The 19736-nt window shown below is 37.5% G+C and overlaps 1 protein-coding gene, 1 non-coding gene and 1 pseudogene across 2 annotated transcripts; all 3 read left to right on the top strand.

Moving 5' to 3' along the window:
- The first annotated feature begins 1928 nt into the window (after positions 1–1928).
- On the top strand, positions 1929–5304 carry LOC122080037 (annotated as a pseudogene).
- LOC122080487 lies at positions 3469–3556 on the top strand. The gene has a single exon (XR_006140780.1). It is a non-coding gene; the product is annotated as a small nucleolar RNA snoR20a (small nucleolar RNA).
- Positions 5305–6833: 1529 nt separating the features above from the next.
- On the top strand, positions 6834–12242 carry LOC122079581 (disease resistance protein RUN1-like). Its single transcript, XM_042646165.1, has 5 exons — positions 6834–7621; positions 7731–8838; positions 9371–9649; positions 9752–10789; positions 11129–12242. The coding sequence occupies exons 1-5, from the start codon at positions 7203–7205 to the stop codon at positions 11873–11875; spliced, it is 3591 nt and encodes a 1196-aa protein (XP_042502099.1). The 5' UTR covers positions 6834–7202; the 3' UTR covers positions 11876–12242.
- The last annotated feature ends 7494 nt before the right edge of the window (positions 12243–19736 follow it).

The following is a 19736-nucleotide window of genomic DNA, read 5'->3' as shown; positions in this document are numbered from 1 at the left end:
AAGTTTGGTAATATTAGATGTGGAATGTCCCTTCTAGAAAATAACATAGTCTTAGGTAATAAAAAAAAAAGGATAAATTACAGTTGGGTACCAACGTTTGGTGAAACTACATCTAAGGTATCCAACATTTGGAAAATTAAGTTTTGAGTACCTCATGTTTCACAAATGTTTCACTGGGGGTTCTTTGATTTTTATTATTCTAATTTTACCCCTCCCCTGTTCTCTTTCTCGTTTCATTCCCTCAGCTCTATGATGTCATTGCCCCGCAAGCCCGCCCCTCCCAGACCATCCATCGTCTCCATGACCACGCTTTTGAGGTCTCTACCACCCCGCTTGTCCATTCTTGAATCACACCTTATCTCTATTTCTCTAATGCAGTTTCAGAGATTTTTCTTTCACTAAGTTCTAACTAGACACATTAATGGAGGTTTTGTTGCCGAAAGGAGATTTGAATAGTTCCACTTTCATTACGTGAAAGATGTAATAAGTAAATGAAACTAGATCTTGATTTATCCTTCAATAACATAAGCAGTTACAGTATAACACAAACAAGAGAACTAGAAGATGATCAAATCTTCAAATGCTATTCAACCTAGAGACTTAGTTCAGACCATTCCATTCTCATTTATCTAGTGACATACTTCAATAAGGCCAGGGCCAAAACCCAATAGCTTAAAAGCAAGATGGTTTGGATTCCAAGTTGATGTATCATAGTGGCATGCCATGATCACATGATTCACTCTCTTCCAAGTGTTTAGTTCAATTGCATATACTTTTACTTTCCAAAGAACATGACAATAATAGACTTGAAATGGTAATGGCAGACAATGGCATAAGCTTGGTGATTTAGAGAAATTTCCATATACAAGCTTCATAGATCCAGTTGTGACATTCTCATAAGATCATTCAACACTCTTAGTATTCCATATGTCTGTATGGTGTCCTAATTTCTCAATAACAAAATTGATGAGATCCTCAGCAGAAGTTGCACATGTGCACGACTCACCTCGCTTGGGATTTTTCTCACATAGCTTGAGGCTGTTTTGAATATACTCATCCATGTTTGTGTTATCCACCACACCGAAGAGCTTCTTCAAGTCCTCAATTTGAGCAAAGAAAAATGGAATTTTTGATGCCAGAGTTTGCGGCAAGAATGGTTTATATGACATTTGGTCCCTTAGATCAGGGATGGGCATGAGACCCCCTTCTTTCACCATTGACTCCCGAAAATATGGCAATCCCCCTTGGCTGGCAACCGACAAGGGTATTTCATTTGGAAGCTCATATGTCAATTTGTTGTTATTCTACTTTGACATTGCTCGTAGAGTTGTACATTACAAGAAAATGAGCCAATTGCTACAGTTTTTTTACTACGGAAAATATATACTGTAGTAATTGAAACCGTTTATGATGGTATAAAAATACCGTCATATAAAGTCTACAAAATATGACGGGCTTATTTTACCGTAGTAATAGGTGATATTATAGTATGGTATAAAAATATTGTAGTAAATGTCCATTATATACGATGGTTAATTTTTACCGTAATATTTAGTCAAGCATATACGACGCTCAATACAAATCCGTAGTATCTGGTAAAGTAAATATGATGGAAAAATAATTTCGTAGTATTAGGTAACATAAATATGACAGACAATTATCTTGCATAGTAAATGATAAATTGTATATGATGGGAAGAAAAGTTCGTAGTATCTGTTCAGAAAATAACTCATCCATTCTACTATATATGATGGTTAATTTTTTCCGTAATATTTGGTCAAGCATATATGACGCGCACTAAAAATCCGTAGTATCTGGTCAAGTAAATGTGGCGAAAAAATAATTCTATAGTATTAGATAATGTAAATATGACAGACGCTTATCTTGCGTAGTGTATGATAAATTGTATACGAAGGGAAGAGAAGTCCATAGTATTTGGTCAGAAAATAACATTTTTCGCGCCAAATGAAAAGTTTTTCCCCAAATCCATTCTCAAGCGAGCAAATGCCCTATACTCACAAAATCCCGCGCAGCCTCCTTTTCATTCGTTTATTTTCAGAGCTGGAAGAGAAGTAGCCCTTTTCAGTCCTTACTTTCAGATCTGGAAGAGAAGTAGCGCCAGTTTCTCTCTCTCTCTCTCTCTCTCTCTCTCAAGAATGGCTACCGTTAATAGTTACTCTGAGACTCAGGGTTACCAAGGCAACACACCAGTGCCACACCTACCGTGGCGACCTCAAAGCAGCGTGCCCCTGTCGCTAAGAGCGTCGACACCCAATCTGTTCTGAAAAGGTTTTTATTGTTTAATTTCTCTGGTTTCTTGTTATTGGTCCTTTTGATTTTCTTCATCTGTCCCAATTTTTTTTTCTTGGTTTCTCTTGATCCTTCTGGTTCTTCTTCTTTTTCTCTCTGCCTGTGGATCTTGACGTTGGGTTTTTCTTTGACGTTCTTTCCCTGGACCTTCCGCCACAAAAGAAACCCTAGCTTTTGAATTTCTCTATATTTTTAGGCTTTTCTTTAGAGTTCTTAGTTTCAGTTTGGATTTATTTGAGCTCTTGTCTGTGGGAATTTTGTATTTTGTCATTGCCTTTGAGTTTTGGGTTCGGGGATTTCTGTTGAACTTAGTGTTCTTCCGTTTTGGATACTTATTTTAAATTTTTATTTTCAATTCCATCTTTTCTATCTTATCATTTGTATCTTTTCCTGTTTCTGATTCATTTGAACAGGCTACAGTCAGAATTGATGGCCCTAATGGTAAGAAACCATTCAATTGTTTTTACATATTAAAAATTTTCAGTAGTTTACCTTCAGATCTGTTAACAATTTTATCTTTGATTTATTATGTGCAGATGAGTGGGGATGCTGGCATATCTGCTTTTCCTGAGGAAGACAACATATTCTGCTGGAAGGGTACAATCTGTGGAAGCAAAGCTACTGTTTTTGAAGGAACAGATGACAAGCTCTCACTATCTTTTCCAACTGATTACCCATTCAAACCTCCCAAGTTCAAATTTGAAACAAGCTGCTTCCACCCTAATGTAGATGTCTTTGGTAACATTTGCTTGGACATCCTTCAGGTAGATATACCACTCTTTTCTTGATTACTCTGTCTCAGTTTCAAATCTAATCTGAACCAAAACAAAATCTGTCTAAATTACAGGATAAATGGTCATCAGCTTATGAAGTGAGAACCATTTTAATCTCTATCCAGAGTTTGCTTGGAGGTAACCTTCTTTCCCTTCCTGCTTTTTAGTTTGGTATTTTAAGTTTTATAATTAGAAGACAATTGAAGGTAATTATGAATGTTAATTTATTTTGGGTTTGTACAGTTATCCCTGTCTGATTTATTGGTGGTGATGTTTATCAACTCTGACACTTCATTGCCGCAGGTTTTTAGTTACTTGTATTCTCCCTTGAATTTGTGTATTTATATATATTGGAACTGTGGAAAACCAGCAAAAACCTTACACAGCTTCTGAGGCACTTTTAGTTTACTGAAATTCAAGTACATGTGTTTGCATTGTTATGTTGAAATTCATGAACTAGGATGGTCTGAAGCATTGTCTATCTTTTTCTATGATTTCGATTGGTATATCAGGATTATCATACATACTAGAGCGTTGAGGATGAGAACGTGAATACAGTTATCCCTTTCTGATGCATGGCTGCTGATCTATTCTGAATCTGATTAATATGCCGCTTTGGAGTCTTACATCTGTGTCCTTCTAATATCATTTTTCTCAACCTGTCATGTGAATTGCTTATGAATCTTCTATTGGGATCTTGTGCAGTCATCCCCTTCCCTTGTTTTGCTCTTCTTCCAGCTTTTGATAAGAGGGTTTTATTGTTAAGATTCATCTTCTTTTACACAACTAAATATTTTTCTCTTTCTTTTCCTTATTCCAACCCTTGTTTTTCAGTTGTTGAGTTTCTGTTTCCTTCTTGCTTTCTTTAAACTAATTTTACCTTGAAAATTACAAATTGTTGAAGCTTGAAACAGATGGAATTTTATTGATGCAACAATGTCTTTGCTTTGCTTCTCTGTTTCTTTGCCAATGATGACCGGTGAGAAAGAAGCTGAATCTGAACTTCTTGTGTTTGGATTGTGCAAAGTATTACTTTAGTACCTTGGCTTTTTGACTCCAAAACTCATAGAATCTAAATGGGATAAAATCTACCTTGAAAATGCAGTTTAGTAATTAAGTTTTCAAAACTCTATCTTGGCTGGCCAGCACACCAAAACACACCCCTCTTAGTCCTGATTTTTGTGTACTTGTACTCTAACAATTGGTCAAAGAGCATTTAATTATACAGTTGTAAGTATATCTAGTTTTACTACTTTCTGCTTAGTTTCGGTTAAGCTAACAAATAGTGTATTTGCTTCTCTATTTGTGACTTATCAAAAGAACACATCTTCTGGGGAGAATGTCATCTTATAAAGAGTTGTAATAAGTTATTTTTCATCACTGGTGATCCTTTTCATTTTATATAATGGCAATAATGATCTTTCTTTTATTTTTTGTTGTCTTCATTTTATAGTCTGTTCTAAAATTATCTTTTGGGTACTTGTGTGTAGAATTACTTTGCCAGATGGCACTGTCAAGGAAGGCAAGAAGTGGATGTCAACTCTCACAGAGATTGCTAAGGAGATATCAGCAAATGCTTTGATTTCTCAGGTGCACATATAAGTCTTTTGTTTGTTGTAGTATTCCTATACTGCTCTAACCAAGGGAGAAGTAGAACTTGCACTAGTATTCCCACTTATGTGTTTTCCTTGGAGGTACCAGTTGTGTTAGTGTATCAGTGGGGTCACAATGATTTGGACATTGGTATTTCAAATTGGATGGTTCCTCAAGGATATTGATCAGAATCTATATGGAATAGACAATCAAAACAAAAGGATTTGCTGATCCAGTGAAGGACATCCCCCAATACTACTATTGGATTAACCAATCCACTATACGTCGCTAGCTATGTGCTTGATCGGATTGCTCCCATCTGTTACTCATATATGCATTGGATGATCCAACCAATCGAATACCAGTTTCTAGAACCATGGGGTCCTGTGGATGTTTGTATTTTCTCACTCCTTATTGTGGCTTTTGAAGTTATTCATTCTCCTCAAATTTAAAACCAATTCATGGTTGCTTCAATTCACCAGTTGTGGTCCAAGGAAAGCAAAGTGTGGAGAGAGTATGGTCACTACATAGTTTTCTTGCTTGGAATATGCCCAATATTTTTTTCGTGGATGTATTATTATAGGGATTTTTTATGTAAATATAATTATTTAAAAAAAAATTTCTACTATATACGACGGGACTATATTTCCGTAGTAAAAGTATTTTTTTAATACACTTCCAAGCATCCGTTGTATATATTGACATTATGCGACGTTATATTTCTGTAGTAAAAGAGATACTTTTACTACGGTATTGTACTCCGTAGTAATAAATTATTTTATACTACAGTAACTTACCGTCGTTTAAATTTGATTTTAAGCTACGGTATAATAATTCCGTAGTTAATAACCTAAACCTACGCATTCCATAATTCTGTTGTAAACAAATACGATGGCAATCTTAATGACAGTCATGTGACGGACATTAACTGTCGTATATATTTCAATTGCCACCGTAGAGTATTCTAACTACGAAAAATTTCCGTCGTAAAAGAGCAAATTTATTGTAGTGAAATTTTTTTGACTGTTTTCTTGGTTGTAGCCAAGTAGTTGCAACCTTTGGCATCCAAAAAAATGGAATAATTCACTTCTCCTTTGGGTTCACAAATACTCCCATAGGTTATGGTATTTTCTAAAATACCCTTTTAGATTCCATTTCTAGGCTGCCACAAGGGTAGGCTATAACCCGAGCAACATCTAAATTTCGTTCCTAAAAAGCTGCTCAAGAAGACTTTACTCACACACCCTAAAGAGGAAAGAGAACATATGTGACAAGAATCTATCTTTAAACCATCCATACCTCCTGATGCTGCTCTTCAAGCAGAGATTGCAACCAATGCGTTATGTCGAGATCCTCTCTATGGATGAAAGATTGTCAATCTTTTGTAGAAAAAGACTGGCCACTTGAGTTTTTGGTTTAAAAAAAAGACTCAGGCTCCGTTTGGTATCATTCTAAAAAAACGTTTTTGAAGTTTTTTCGTTCTATTGGAACGGAAAAACAGAATAAAGTGTTTGGTACACTTAATGTTTTTGTTTTTTTTTTAAACAAAAAAAAAAAAAAAAAAAAAACTGAAAAAACAAGATTGAACGGAAACTCCATTTCATTTCATTTTATAAAAGAAAGAACTATCGTTACAATCAAATTTTGAAACATCATTTTTCATTTAAAAATGACATTTTATCACAAAAACTAAAATTTTTTGACACAAACAGAAACAATACGAAGGGGAGCTTCAAACACTATTCTTCAAATCAAGTTGCGATAAAGCAATAGCTTTTGAGGTCATCAGGGCCATCCTGCCATATATTTTTTAATAATCAACACATGTCTGTCGGTTCTGAAATAAAGCAATGGCTTTTGAGGTCATCAGGGCCATCCTGCCATATACTTTTTAAAGCAATGGCTTTTGAGGTCATCAGGGCCATCCTGCCATATACTTTTTAATAATCAACACATGTCTGTCGGTTCTGAAATAAAGCAATGGCTTTTGAGGTCATCAGGGCCATCCTGCCATATACTTTTTAATAATCAACACATGTTTGTCGGTTCTGAAATAAAGCAATGGCTTTTGAGGTCATCGGGGCCATCCTGCCATATACTTTTTAATAATCAACACATGTCTGTCGGTTCTAAAATAAAGCAATGGCTTTTGAGGTCATCAGGGCCATCCTGCCATATACTTTTTAATAATCAATACATGTCTGTCGGTTCTGAAATCTGATTCTATAATTCTTTATCAAAACACAGAATCTGATTCTATAATTCTGTACCACCTGTGACTAGGGCATGTAGAAATGAGAAGAAAGTATCGGAGACTTTTATATTATATATTCATTTCTGTGGCTAACAAGTGACTGAGTGATAACCTAAAATCATTTTTGAGAGAGAGAGAGAGATCATTTTGCAACCCGTTTCTAATAGAGACTTTCCCAATGGAGAGAGAGCTAGAAGTTGGTGCTTCGTCCTCGTCGTCTTCCAGTATCCCACGATGGAATTACGATGTCTTCTTGAGTAATTTCAGTCAAGATGATGAGAGCAACAAAATCATCATTGATGGCCTCCACGATGCTTTGGTTGAAAATAGGATTCGCACCTTCAGAGATGGCGACAAGGAGGAGGAAGAAGAAGAAAAACGAGGAGGAGAAAGAGAAACGAATTGAAGAATCGAGGATCGCCATAGTCCTTTTCTCAATAAAATTCGTTTGTTCAATAAGTTGTTTGGATGAACTGGTGAAGATAGTTGAATGCAGAAGCAGCAATGGTCTAACTCTTTTCCCTGTTTTCTGTGATGTGGATCCATCGCAAGTGCGAAAACAGAACGGCAGTTTAGAGCAAGCCTTCACTAGTTTCGAAGAAGAAGAGGAAAAAGAGAAGGTGGAGAGGTGGAGGGTAGCTCTTACTTTAGTGGCTAATCTTTCTGGTTGGGATCTCCACGCTTCCACTGGGTAATAAATATAACCAAATTTCTTTCCAAATCTATGCAGTTTTGTTAGTTATCCAATCTTATTACCTGTTTATAGTCCTTATAGTTGTAATATGAATTATTAATTGCAGGCAGGAGGCAGAATTTATCCAAAAAATTGTTGACAATGTTGTTTCAATTAAACGAAGTCGATCACCATTGAACATCGCTAGTTATCTCATTGGAATAGATTCCCGTGTTGCAAGCATGTTGAATTCATATATATATCGTACTTCATGTGAAGTTCGTCTCATAGGAATTTGTGGTATTAGTGGATTGGGTAAAACAACCATTGCCAAGGCTGTATATAATGGAATTTCTCATAGATTTGAAGGCTGCAGTTTTCTTGAGAATGTTAAAGAAGTCTCAAAACAACCCACTGGTCTAATTCAATTACAAGAACAACTCCTTTCTGATGTCCTTATGAAGAAAAACTTTAAAATAAGTAACGTTGCCAGAGGAATAAATGTCATCAAAAAGAGGCTGCAGTGCAAAAGGGTTCTTATTGTTATTGATGATGTTGATCATTCAGACCAGTTAAATGCATTAGCTATTGAGCGTGATTCATTTGGTATGGGAAGTAAAATCATTGTTATATCACGAGATGAACATTTTCTTAATGAGGCTGAAGTATGTGATATTTATCATCCAGAGGAGTTGGACTCTCATGAGTCTCTCCGACTCTTTAGTTGGCATGCATTTAACAATAATTCTCCTCCAGATGAATACAAAGAGCTTTCAAAAGAGATAGTTGGTAATGTTAAAGGACTTCCGTTAGCTATTGAGGTCATGGGTTCTTTAATGTTCGGAAAAAGAAGCTTACTTGAATGGGAGAACACATTGGTCAAATTGAAAAGTACTCTTGGTGGTCAAATACCAAAACCACTTCGATTAAGTTTTTATGATTTGGATGACACGGAGAAGGATATTTTCCTTGATATTGCATGCTTCTTTATTGGAATGGACAAAAGCTATGTATCTAAAATACTAGATGGGTGCAATCTTTTTCCAGTTATTGGAATCCGTGAACTTATTCAAAGATCTCTTATTACAATTGACGAAGACAATAAACTGAGGATGCATGATCTTCTTCGAGAGATGGCCAAAAAATTTATTCGGGAAGAATCTCCTGAAGAACCTGGAAGACGTACAAGATTGTGGTCACAAGAGGATGTTTTTGATGTATTGATGAAACATAAGGTATGAGCAAACACCTTTTTCTTCGTCTTTGGCAAAATTTTTATTTAACTCGGTGGAGTACAGGTCTGAGTAATCAAGGGCCATAAATTCCTCTTATTGTTTAAAAATTGGTATGACCACAATTCCGCTTTTGTTTAAAACAGTCTTCCTTTTTCTAATTCCGCATTGTTTAAAATCCGTCCACTTCTAATTTTTTCCATTCCCCTTTTTGCTAATTATAGGCGTGGGAGATTGCCCCTGCACCGCTGCTTTGGAAACAGTCTTCCTTTTTCTTCTTCTTCTTCTTCTTTTTTTTTTTTTTTTTCTAAATGATTATTTTTTATGTCTTCTATGCCAGCCATAGGATCTTTAAGTTTAAGGGATAGACAGTTGGGGATATTTCTTTTAGAGACAGATTTGAGCCTTTATTATTGAATCAAGAGCAGATCTCTCTCTCGTGTTCCTCCTGCTGCCTTATTTTGGTGTGTGTTTGCATGTGTAGGTGGGGTATTTGTTTATTTGAATCTACTGATTCAAATCTATTTGTTGATAGGGAACCGAATCCGTCGAAGGCATCATATTAAACATTTCTCAGTTGGAGGATATTGTGTGTTTTAATACTGAAGCATTTGTAGACATGCATAATCTAAGACTGCTTCATCTCAATTATGTACACCTAAGGGGAGGATATGAACATCTACCTAAGAAATTAAGATGGCTTTGTTGGCATGGTTTCCCTTTGAAATCTATACCTGACAATTTTGACATGGAGAAGCTTATTGTTCTTCACATGGAAAATAGCAGCCTTGAAGAGGTTTGGAAGGAAATCAAGGTAATAAATGAAATAGCATCTACATTTTTTCTTTATTTAGATTGAATTTTATATATATGGATACTTGTTTATTCTCATCCACATATTTTTTTTATTGTGCAGCTGCTTAAAAGGTTGCAAATCCTGAATCTTAGTCATTCCAGATACTTAACAAAAACCCCCAATCTTTCAGAAGTCACCAATCTTGAGGAACTGATCCTTGAAGATTGTGAGAGCCTGGTTGAGGTTCACCAATCCATTGGGTATCTTGACAAGCTTATTGTCTTGAATTTGAATAACTGTCATAACCTTATGAAGCTTCCAGATAGCATTGGTATGTTGAGATCTCTTGAAGTACTCAATCTCCGTGGTTGCTCGAACCAGGTGCAATCTACTTCATGGTTTTCATTCCCTCAATGTTATTTGAGTTCACTTCTTAGAACAAAGCATACTTCTATGCTGCTTCCTGCTTCTTTCTCTGGTTTATGCTCTTTGAAATCAGTAAATCTCAATTACTGCAATCTATCAGAAGATACCATTCCTAATGATTTATGGAGCTTGCCATTGTTGAAAACCTTAAGATTGGATGGGAACAGATTGTGCACCCTTCCAGACAGCATTAGACTTCTTTCTTGTCTTGAATCACTTTCACTGTCAAACTGTAGAGATCTCAAACTAATGAGAGAGCTTCCATCAAGTTTAAAGATTTTGGATCTAGGAGGTTGCTCAACAATGGAAATTTTACCATCCAACATCAATGATCTCTCTCAACTTATCTTTCTTAATTTGGAGGGATGTGAGAGACTACTGTCATTTCCAAGAGGTTCCACATCTTCTCCTACAGGAGTAGAACTTAAGGACATAAAGAGTTTAAAATTTTTAGCTATGAACTATGATCACTTCTGTAGTAGATCGGATGAAATAAGTTGCCTTCCTACACTTTGGAGCCTATATTTGGCAGGTTTTGAGGGGTCTCAAACACTGCCAAAGCTTTCAACAAGTTTATTTACTTTGTTTGTAGAAGGTGAGACACCGACTTTGCTTGTCAATAGAGGAGAGATCCAGAGTATGGAAACTTCTAATTCTGTACAAGCAGGCATCTACAACATCGAAGGGTGCCACCATCTTGGAAACACTTTGAGGAAGAATAGCATTTTCCAGGTTCTCTCTCTCTCTCTCTCTCTCATTTTTTTTTTTTTGCTAATGATGGGTATCCAAGATTCGGCTTGACTAGTCCCACAAGCCCATACTGACCCACAATCACATGGACCAATTCATACTAGGGTTGAGTAAAAACCACACAACTTTCACCGAAAGTAGTGAAGAGCACTAAACACCACATGTGAGTGTCTCCAAGGAGGTAAGAGGAGTTGAAGTCAGAACCTAACGCCTCCTAAGGAGAAGGTCCCTTGCCAATTCTGATACCTCCTGGGGCTCTCTCTCTCTCTCTCTCCTTTGTATAAATGTACTTAAACATCATGAATTAATTGTATGGATCAGGATATACATAGGGAATTTCAATTTTGGTGTACCGGAAGTGAGATTCCGGAATGGATGAGCCATCGAAATATGGGGTTTTCAGTATCCTTTGAGGTATCATCTGACTGTTCGGATTGCAAGATCCAAGGGTTGGATGTATCTGCTGTATTCTTAGCTGTAGAAGGCCCTGGAAACTACTCATGTCAACCGGTGATCTGGAATAAAACCAAATATATTCAATGGGGTCCCATTCTTGGACCTCCACAATCCACTCGTCCACTTCGACCAGGTCAAGACATATTAATGGTTCGCCATATTACAATTCGAGAGCTTCTGAGTTTCTCGATACACAAAGTTGGCTTTGGCTCTCACTTTGAAGTGGGGGATCAAGTGGAGGTTTCAGTAGAAATTGATGGTGGCTATGGAGGAAGTTTGCAAGTGAAGAAGTGTGGAGTACTGCTGGTTCAGTGCCCAGATGAGGAGATGAACCTATTAGATGATTTGTCATTGATCAAATACTTGTATGATCCAGAAGATATTGAACGAGCATTGTTGGAATACTTATTGTCTCATTCAGAAGAGGATCTTGCTGTGGATGGCGAAGTATCAGAATTGGTTCACATTGAAGAAGATAAGAAAATTAAGAGTGGCCACAATGAGGGCGTAGAATCAGAATTGGTTCACATTGACGAAGATGAGAGAAACAAGAGTGATGGCAACAATGAGGGCGTCGCAGCATTTACCAAAAGATTGAGGATTGGCCTGTAGTTCGTCCACTTGCTAGTTACCATTTCCTATTTGTTGATATTACAAGCCCATTATAGAGAACGTAATTAATGCTCTCTTCATTAATTTCTCTGAAGATGGATTTTGATTTTGAGTTCGACTTCTCATGCGTTCTCTCAAGTTGTGATCTGCTGAAGCTGTGTTTTACCTTGCTATCGCGTGGATTTGAGCCCCACATGGGTGTATATATATTATATATATATATATATATATATATCCTACTTTTTTTTTTTTTAATAGTATGAGTCTCTCTCCTCCTGCGTTCGGGTCAAGTTCTCGTACGTCCCTTTTCCCAACACATGTAATCCACTAAATTTTACTATCAGGATTACCAACAATATTGTTATCATGCTCTCTCTCTCTCTCTTCCAACTTAAATGCCTTTATCTCTTTTCTCTACTTAAATGCCATACTTTATTTTTCTTTATATATATATAAACTATTTTCTATTTTTGTTTAAATTATTATTTCTTATTTTAATTAATTGATTCCAACAATATTTATACTAAAACCCAAGTCCAAAATACCCTTTCGATAACTCTATAGGTGGAGAAATCTCGTTTTTTTTTTTTAACTACTGTGATCCATTCATCATGTTCTTCATATGAATGGAAGAGGATATTAAAAAGGTATTTTGGACTTGTACTAGAACCCTTTAGTGATTTGTGAACCCTAGGATGGTGGGTGAACCGTCTTCCTTGGATGAAAAGAAATTTTAATGAGAAAGAGAGAGAAAGAGCGGGAAAAAAAAAGAAGGAAACAGATAAGGGAATCCACTATTTTGTAGGATTAATGATAAACGAATGTTAAATCATAATTAAAATAAAAAATGAAAAAAAAATTGATAAACCTTGAGGAGAGAGAGGGAGTATGGGAAATGAGAATAGGAGGGAAAATAGGAAGAGATTGAGAGAGAGAGAGAGAGAGAGAGAGAGAGAGAGAGAGAGAGAGAGAGAAAAATGAACTTAAGAAAAAAAAAGAAAAAAGAAAAAGATATGGGAGTTGACTATTTTGTAGGATAAAATAAAGCTATTTTGAAGGATTAATAATAAAGGAATGTCTTTTTTTTTTTTTTTTTTTTTAGAAAATGAATGTTAAATTATAAATAAATAAAAAATTGATAAACTGTGAGGAGAGAGGAGTAGGGGAAAAGTGAATAAGAGGAAAAATAGGAAGAGATAAGTGGTCGGTCAAAAACTTAGGAGAAATAATAAGTGGATTACACACCTCCAACATCCACCTCTTAGTTGAACAAGTATCGAAACTTAGGTCCTCGTACAGACTAGAATACTATACGAGAATCATTCTAGGACATCGTTCAAACCCTTGGACCTACATATAATTTTGGTAAACTACAGGGGAGCGGGTGTAATTTTTCCAAAAAAATATTATTTTATTTTTATCTTTTCTTGTACACTTTCTTCTTTTCTATTTCTACTCATTTCTTTCCAAAATAAAAAATTGCAATAGAGAACCAAAATTCCTTTCCTTAACCCAACTTTATTTGATCATCAACCAGCATTTTACTATGTCAAACTAACACTAATGTGTAAATATGGTAGATAGACATAATGAAATACATTAGCCGGAAGGAAGACTGAACCATCTTTTCTAGAGCTAAAAATGGATCAAAAAAAAAAAAAAAAAAAGAAGAAGAACGTGGGGCCCCGGGTTTGCAGGGAGGGGGAGGCAGCTCAGTTATGTAGGTCCCACTTCTTTTTTTTTTTTTTCCAAACAATGGGAATCATACAAAGCAAATGATCCATTCTGCATTCAGTTGTTTCATGTGCATTTTACCTCTTTTTTCTCATGTCTTTTTTGCCTGTTGTACGTTCTCATTTCTCAGACATAACTTTAAGAAGCCACCATACCTTTCTCACTTCTACATCTACACCTGTGGTAACTGTTCCAACTCTGCCACCGAGTTTCATTTCTGTGTCTTAGCGAACACTTCCACCTCTCTCACCGAGCTTCACTTCTGTGTCTTAGCAGCTCTTGCAACTCCAACTCCAATTCTTGCAGTGACAATGAAGTCCTTTGATACTATTTACCAGGAATACCAGGAATGGGAGGAACAAGCTTCCAACCAAGCTGATTTTATCCCGTTTGACTTTGAACTCGATGAGTCAATAACGGTTATTAATACTGATCCGTTCAAAGTCGAAGGGGCAAAAATCAGCTCTTCTTTGGTTATGAGTTGGGGTCGGGTAATTACTCCGTAGTCTACAAATTTTCGAAACTTAACATTTCAAGTTGTCTTTATGTTTTCTTTCTTTTATTTCTGTCGAGATGAGAAAAAAAAAAAAAAAAATTCCTGGAGTTTGGTTAAGCTTGGACAGCAAAAAAAAGTGTTGTTTGAAGGAAAATTTTCTGGTTTCTTAAGCTACAACTATCACTCACTCTTAGTTGCATCTTAAAAGTTGAAACCTGAAAGTAATTTATCAATAACTACAATAAACAGTTAATTTTGGGAAAACTTTCCATTTACCAAATTGCCCACTTGCTCTTTTGAGTTATTGGTTAAAGTTGAGCGTTGAGGCTTCTAATTATATAGCAGTAGTGTCTTTCTATTAATTATTCTATTGGGTTTCAACCAAATATCACATTTTAGGGACAATGGTGACGATGTTGCCATAAAATATATACAAAACGGTAGAGAATCAATTGATCATAGAAAGGGGGATCCGTATTCAATCTCAAGTGCAGCACGATAACATAGTGCTGGTAAGTCATTCACTACATTAGATTACTATTATGAAGGGATGCATGGGTTTAATTCTGCACCGTGTTTCTAAGTGGTAAAACTATACATGAATCTATACCTTTCATTTGAGTACTGTTCTAGCTTCTCAAATAACAAATTTTGCTTTTCTCTCATGGATGCTGGGGGGAATAGGTCAGTGGTGCCTCTATGCATCCAGTAGCTTGTATAATAGTTATGGAGTATATAGGAGGCGTAGGGCTCCATGATTATATATAGGATCACAATGAGACTACAGATTTCACAAAATGGGTCTGTGCTCTAGATATTAGTAGAGCAATGGAGCACAAAGGACATCATCCACAAGGACTTGAAGCCTGGTAATGGTTATTTTATTTTATTTTTAATAGTTGAGATCAATGAATAAAGCCTATGGTTCCTTAGCTTATTTGTATGTCTTTCCTTTTCATACCTATCCATTGATTGGAGTTAAATTAACTTTATTTCTGTTTTTTTTGGCAGCAAATATTCTAGTGACAAATAACAAAACTACATTAAAATTGGTGGATTTTGGGCTAGCTGAGGATAAGAACACAGAAAAAAAAAAAAAAAAAAAATCAAGGCTGCTACACCTCGTTATATGGCTCTTGAGGTAATCATCTCCTCCTAACTAACCTGTTTGAACACATTTTTAATTGAAAATATTTTTTTATGGAAATCTTGATCAGCTCTTAAAAAGGAATACAAATTATGATCACAAGATTGATATCTATAGTTTCTCTATCACGTTATGGGAGATGCTAAGAGGGAAAAATGCATTTAGGCATTCAAGTCTACCATATATGAAAAATTATGTTGTAGACCAGGTATTTATCTTATCTACACATCTTTCTCCTTCTATAGATGTTTTCTTGAATCCTAATCAAATCAAACTTATTTTTAATCTATCATCAAATACAATTAACATTAGTTTTGCATTTTGAGTTTCGCAGGGGAAAAGGCCCAATCTAGACCACATTCCAAGTCAAATCATTCCTCTCCTGGAGATCTGTTGGGAAGATGATCCTGACAACCGCCCAGAATTCACAAAAATTATTGAAGAATTAGAAGAAATACTTGGAACTTGTCATCTCCAAAATTTTTTTGGAGATGACAAGTTCAAGAGAGAGAAGCTCTGAGGTGGAGGAGGGACTGTTGCTGGGGCGGCGTTGCACCCCATGGGGATCGACCACCAGACAAAGGCAAGCAGCGAAGGATTACTAACTTTTGGGGCTCGGCTGTCAGCACGGTGCCTCTGCCGGCTTCTGGGATGGATCCGGCCAATTCATCTTTTGCGAAAAAGGATCTTGAGGGCCCATGCTCGGTTGAGAAGGAGATTCAGACTGGGGAGGAGGCGATCATTGGACAGGATGGAAGAAAACAGTCCTATGCTACTGTGGCCAAAAAATCCTTGCCTAACATTGATGATTTTCCCGACCCGATTTTTGCAGGATCCCTCACGAAGATCATCATACCTCAGGAGGCTAAGAGAAACTCCAAACTTTCTCTTAGGCTCTGATTGGCAGGGTAAACTTTTGGTATGTCTCAATGGATGATGTGAGGATTGAAGCGAAGTCCACTTGGAGGTTGAAAGGTAAGGTGAACTTGGTACCCCTGGGGGAAGGATATATTCTCTTCTGCTTCGAAATTGAAGGCGATATGGCCTCTATGTGAAAACGAAGGCCTATTAAGGTTAAAAGCCAAATTATAAGAATCCAGCGATGGCGCCCGGAATTGAGTATTCATGAAGACCACATCAAAAACAAGTTGGTCTGGATTCGCTATCCTGAACTGCCGATGGAGTATTGGCACGAGAAGATATTATTGTCAATGGCCAAAGCCTCGAGTAGACATTTAGAGATTGACCATCGTATGATGAATGCTACCATGGGGAATTACGCTCATGTTCTCATCGAAATTGAACTGGGCAGCACCAAGGTGGAGGAACTCCAGGTAAAAAAAAGGTAGCCGGGCAAGGATTAATTCTTCTTCTTCAAGTAGCGAATCACCTATAAAGATGACATCGATAGGTGCTCTTTTTGTAAAAAAAATTAGGACACTCTACTGTCCAGTGCAGAGATAAGAAGAACAAGGAGAGAAAGGAGCCAACGATGGAGGAAGGTGGGAACCTCTGTATCGTTGAACCAGTCTAGGCAGAGGAGATTGGTGGTGCAACTGTTCTTTTAGGTCGTAAGAGGAGTCCTCAATTGGCAAGAAATTAGATTTCCCCTCCAATTAAGAAATCTTCCTTACATAGGACTCCTCAGCTAGCTTTAAGTGAATATCCTAATTTTGGAAGCACCAATCGGGTGAATCAAGGAAATATTGAAGTTATTTTGCCTATTCCCCACGATCAAGCTAGAAATATCCACGTCCCTATCATGGTGGATAATCCACTTGGCAGCGGGTATAGATTTGGTTCTGACCTGGGTGAATCTGGTTTCTCCTCTTCTAAGAGGGAGTCCCTTGCTTCTGCGCAGGACAAGGAAGAGCTAGTGGAAGGTGCTGATGTTATGGAATCGGGAGTGAATGAAGTGGATTTGGCTCAGGTCTCAAGCAATCTGCGCCCTCGAAAGAATAGAGTGATGTATGCTAGTCATCGCGGGGGTGGGTAGGACTGGGATGGTGAGGAACATGTAGTTTTCGGTCTGTTCCCTTCCCAAATTGAGGGTGGAAGGGTGATCATCCATCGCCAAAAAGTCATAGAGCTTGACAATACCATTGTCAGGGCAGAGGGCGGTGCTAGAAGGAAGGGAAAGACAGTTGCAGTGATAGGGCAAACCTCTAAATCTGACCGTCAGGCTATTTCCAAGAAGTGACATTATGCAGATCCTCTTTTGGAACATCAGACGTATGAAGAAGGTGGTCGGTAGGCACGCCTTGAAGGAATTGGTCAAGAAGAAGGACCCAGACCTTCTACGTATTGCAGAACCAATGGTGCCTGTAAGTGATTTCCCTAATTTATTTTTTAATAAATTAGGTTTTCATAATAGTTTTATCTATAATAATAGATCTTGTAGAATCTCTAATTTGTAGATTATGTGGAAGAAAATTTTGTGTATTCCTATGTTTGTTTTGGAATCTGAGCAACATATCAAGATCTTCCTAATTTGGGATCTCAGCTAGCTGCAAGTTACTTTTGTGCATGCTAGCAGTTTCAGAGTGGAGAGAAGGTCTTTATGGCAGAACTTGGTCACGGATTCCCCTCTTTCCCCTACTCCGTGGACCATGATTGGTGACTTTAATGCCACCCTCCAATCACATGAAAAAAGAGGACCTGGATCTTTTAGTTTGGGTTCAATGGCGGAATTCAGTGCTATGGTTGATGCGTGCTTCATGACCCAGGTGCCATCGGTTGGGAGGAAGTATACTTGGAGCAACAACAGGAGAGCAAGGAATGTCTGTGCGATGCTTGCTAGGAGCTTTTACAATGAAGATTGGCTGGCCAAATTTCAAGACTACTGGCAGAAGGTTCTGCCAAGAATTGCATCAGATCATACCCCACTGCTTTTATCTTCTGTGATTAGTCAGCACCCTCCCAATTTCCCTTTCAAGTTTCACCAATTTTGGATGGAGCATAAAGACTTTGATAGGATGGTGGCGTCTTCCTGGTCAGAATGGATCTATGGATCCCCTATTTTCGTTCTTATGAATAAATTAAAACATTTGAAAGGGGATCTGAAGTCTTGGGCGAGATCTTCCTTCCCTCACATTGACAGAGCGCTGGAAGATGCGAAGACTGCCCTCTCTCAGGTTCAGGAATAGATTGAGAGAGAAGGTATGAGTGACCATTTGTTTGCTTTGGAGGCTGATGCGAAGACGACTATGGTCAAGACCCTCGAGAACCATGAACGAATCTGGGCAGAAAATGCTAGGATAAGATGGCTGAAATTTGGTGATAGAAACTTCAATTTTTTTCGTTTTTCAATCAAGATGCGAAGAAACAAGAATATGATCAGATCGTTAAAGACGCATGACGGGGAAATTGTGGAAGGGCAATAGTAGTTGGGAGACTTTATTGTCGACTTTTATGAAAGATTTCACAGAGCCACTCCAATAGTGGATCACATGGAGTTACTGGACTGTATTCCAAGGGTCTTCAATCAAGCTGATTGTTATAGATTGGATTCGCTTCCTGGGAACGATGAAATAAGGAGGGCGATTTGGGAACTTGATCCAGACAGCTCCCCTGGCCCTGATAGTTTCTCTAAGGATTTTTTTTGGAGATGTTGGCCCATGGTTGAGACGGAGGTGTACAATGCAATAAGGCAGTTTTTTAGTACGTGCTCTATGCCTAATGGGGTGAATTACAATTTTCATGTTTTAATCACCAAAGTAGATGGAGCTGATACTCTGGATAAATTCAGACCCCTGTGCATGGGGAATTTTTTTTGCAAAATAAGTTCCAAAGTGATGGTGCTGAGACTGGAGATCTTCCTCCCTAGGTTAATTTTAGATGAACAGTGAGCCTTCCAAAAGGGGAAGATGATTCACGATAACATTAGTGTGACTTTTGAGCTAGCAAATCTAATGTTTTCTGCAACCAGAGGGGTCGCCTTGGTCTAAAAATTAATTTAAGGAAAGCATATGACACAATTTCTTGGTTGTTTGTCTTCCAGGTTTTGCGCAGATTTGGCTTCTCTCACAAATGGATCAATTGGCTTGAGCAGATTCTGACCTCAACAAAAATCTCTATTTTAGTGAATGGAGGTCCTCAGGGTTTTCTTGGAGTGGAGAGTGGTCTGCGACAAGGAGACCCCATCTCTCCAATACTATTTATAATAACGGAAGAAGTGCTTTCTAGGGGTTTGTTGCGCTTGGTTCAGAGAAAAGAGCTGAAAACAATTAATGGGCCCAGGGGTGTCCCTACTCCTGGACACATTCTCTTCGTGGACGACATCTTCATCTTCACCAATGCCTCCTTGAGGTATGTTCGGATTTTAAAAAACTTCCTGAGGCAATATCAAGAATTTTCTGGTAAGTGTATCAGTTTTGAAAAAAACAAAATCTTCGTTGTTAAGTTTCCATCTCGCAAGCAGATCATTGCTGAAACTTTGGAAATTCAGATTTGCAGCTTCCTTACCCGATACCTAGGAGTCGAGA

The sequence above is a fragment of the Macadamia integrifolia genome, chromosome 5, assembly GCF_013358625.1.
Source record: "Macadamia integrifolia cultivar HAES 741 chromosome 5, SCU_Mint_v3, whole genome shotgun sequence".
NCBI lineage: Eukaryota > Viridiplantae > Streptophyta > Magnoliopsida > Proteales > Proteaceae > Macadamia > Macadamia integrifolia.
This window is presented reverse-complemented; position numbering and strand designations above follow the sequence as displayed.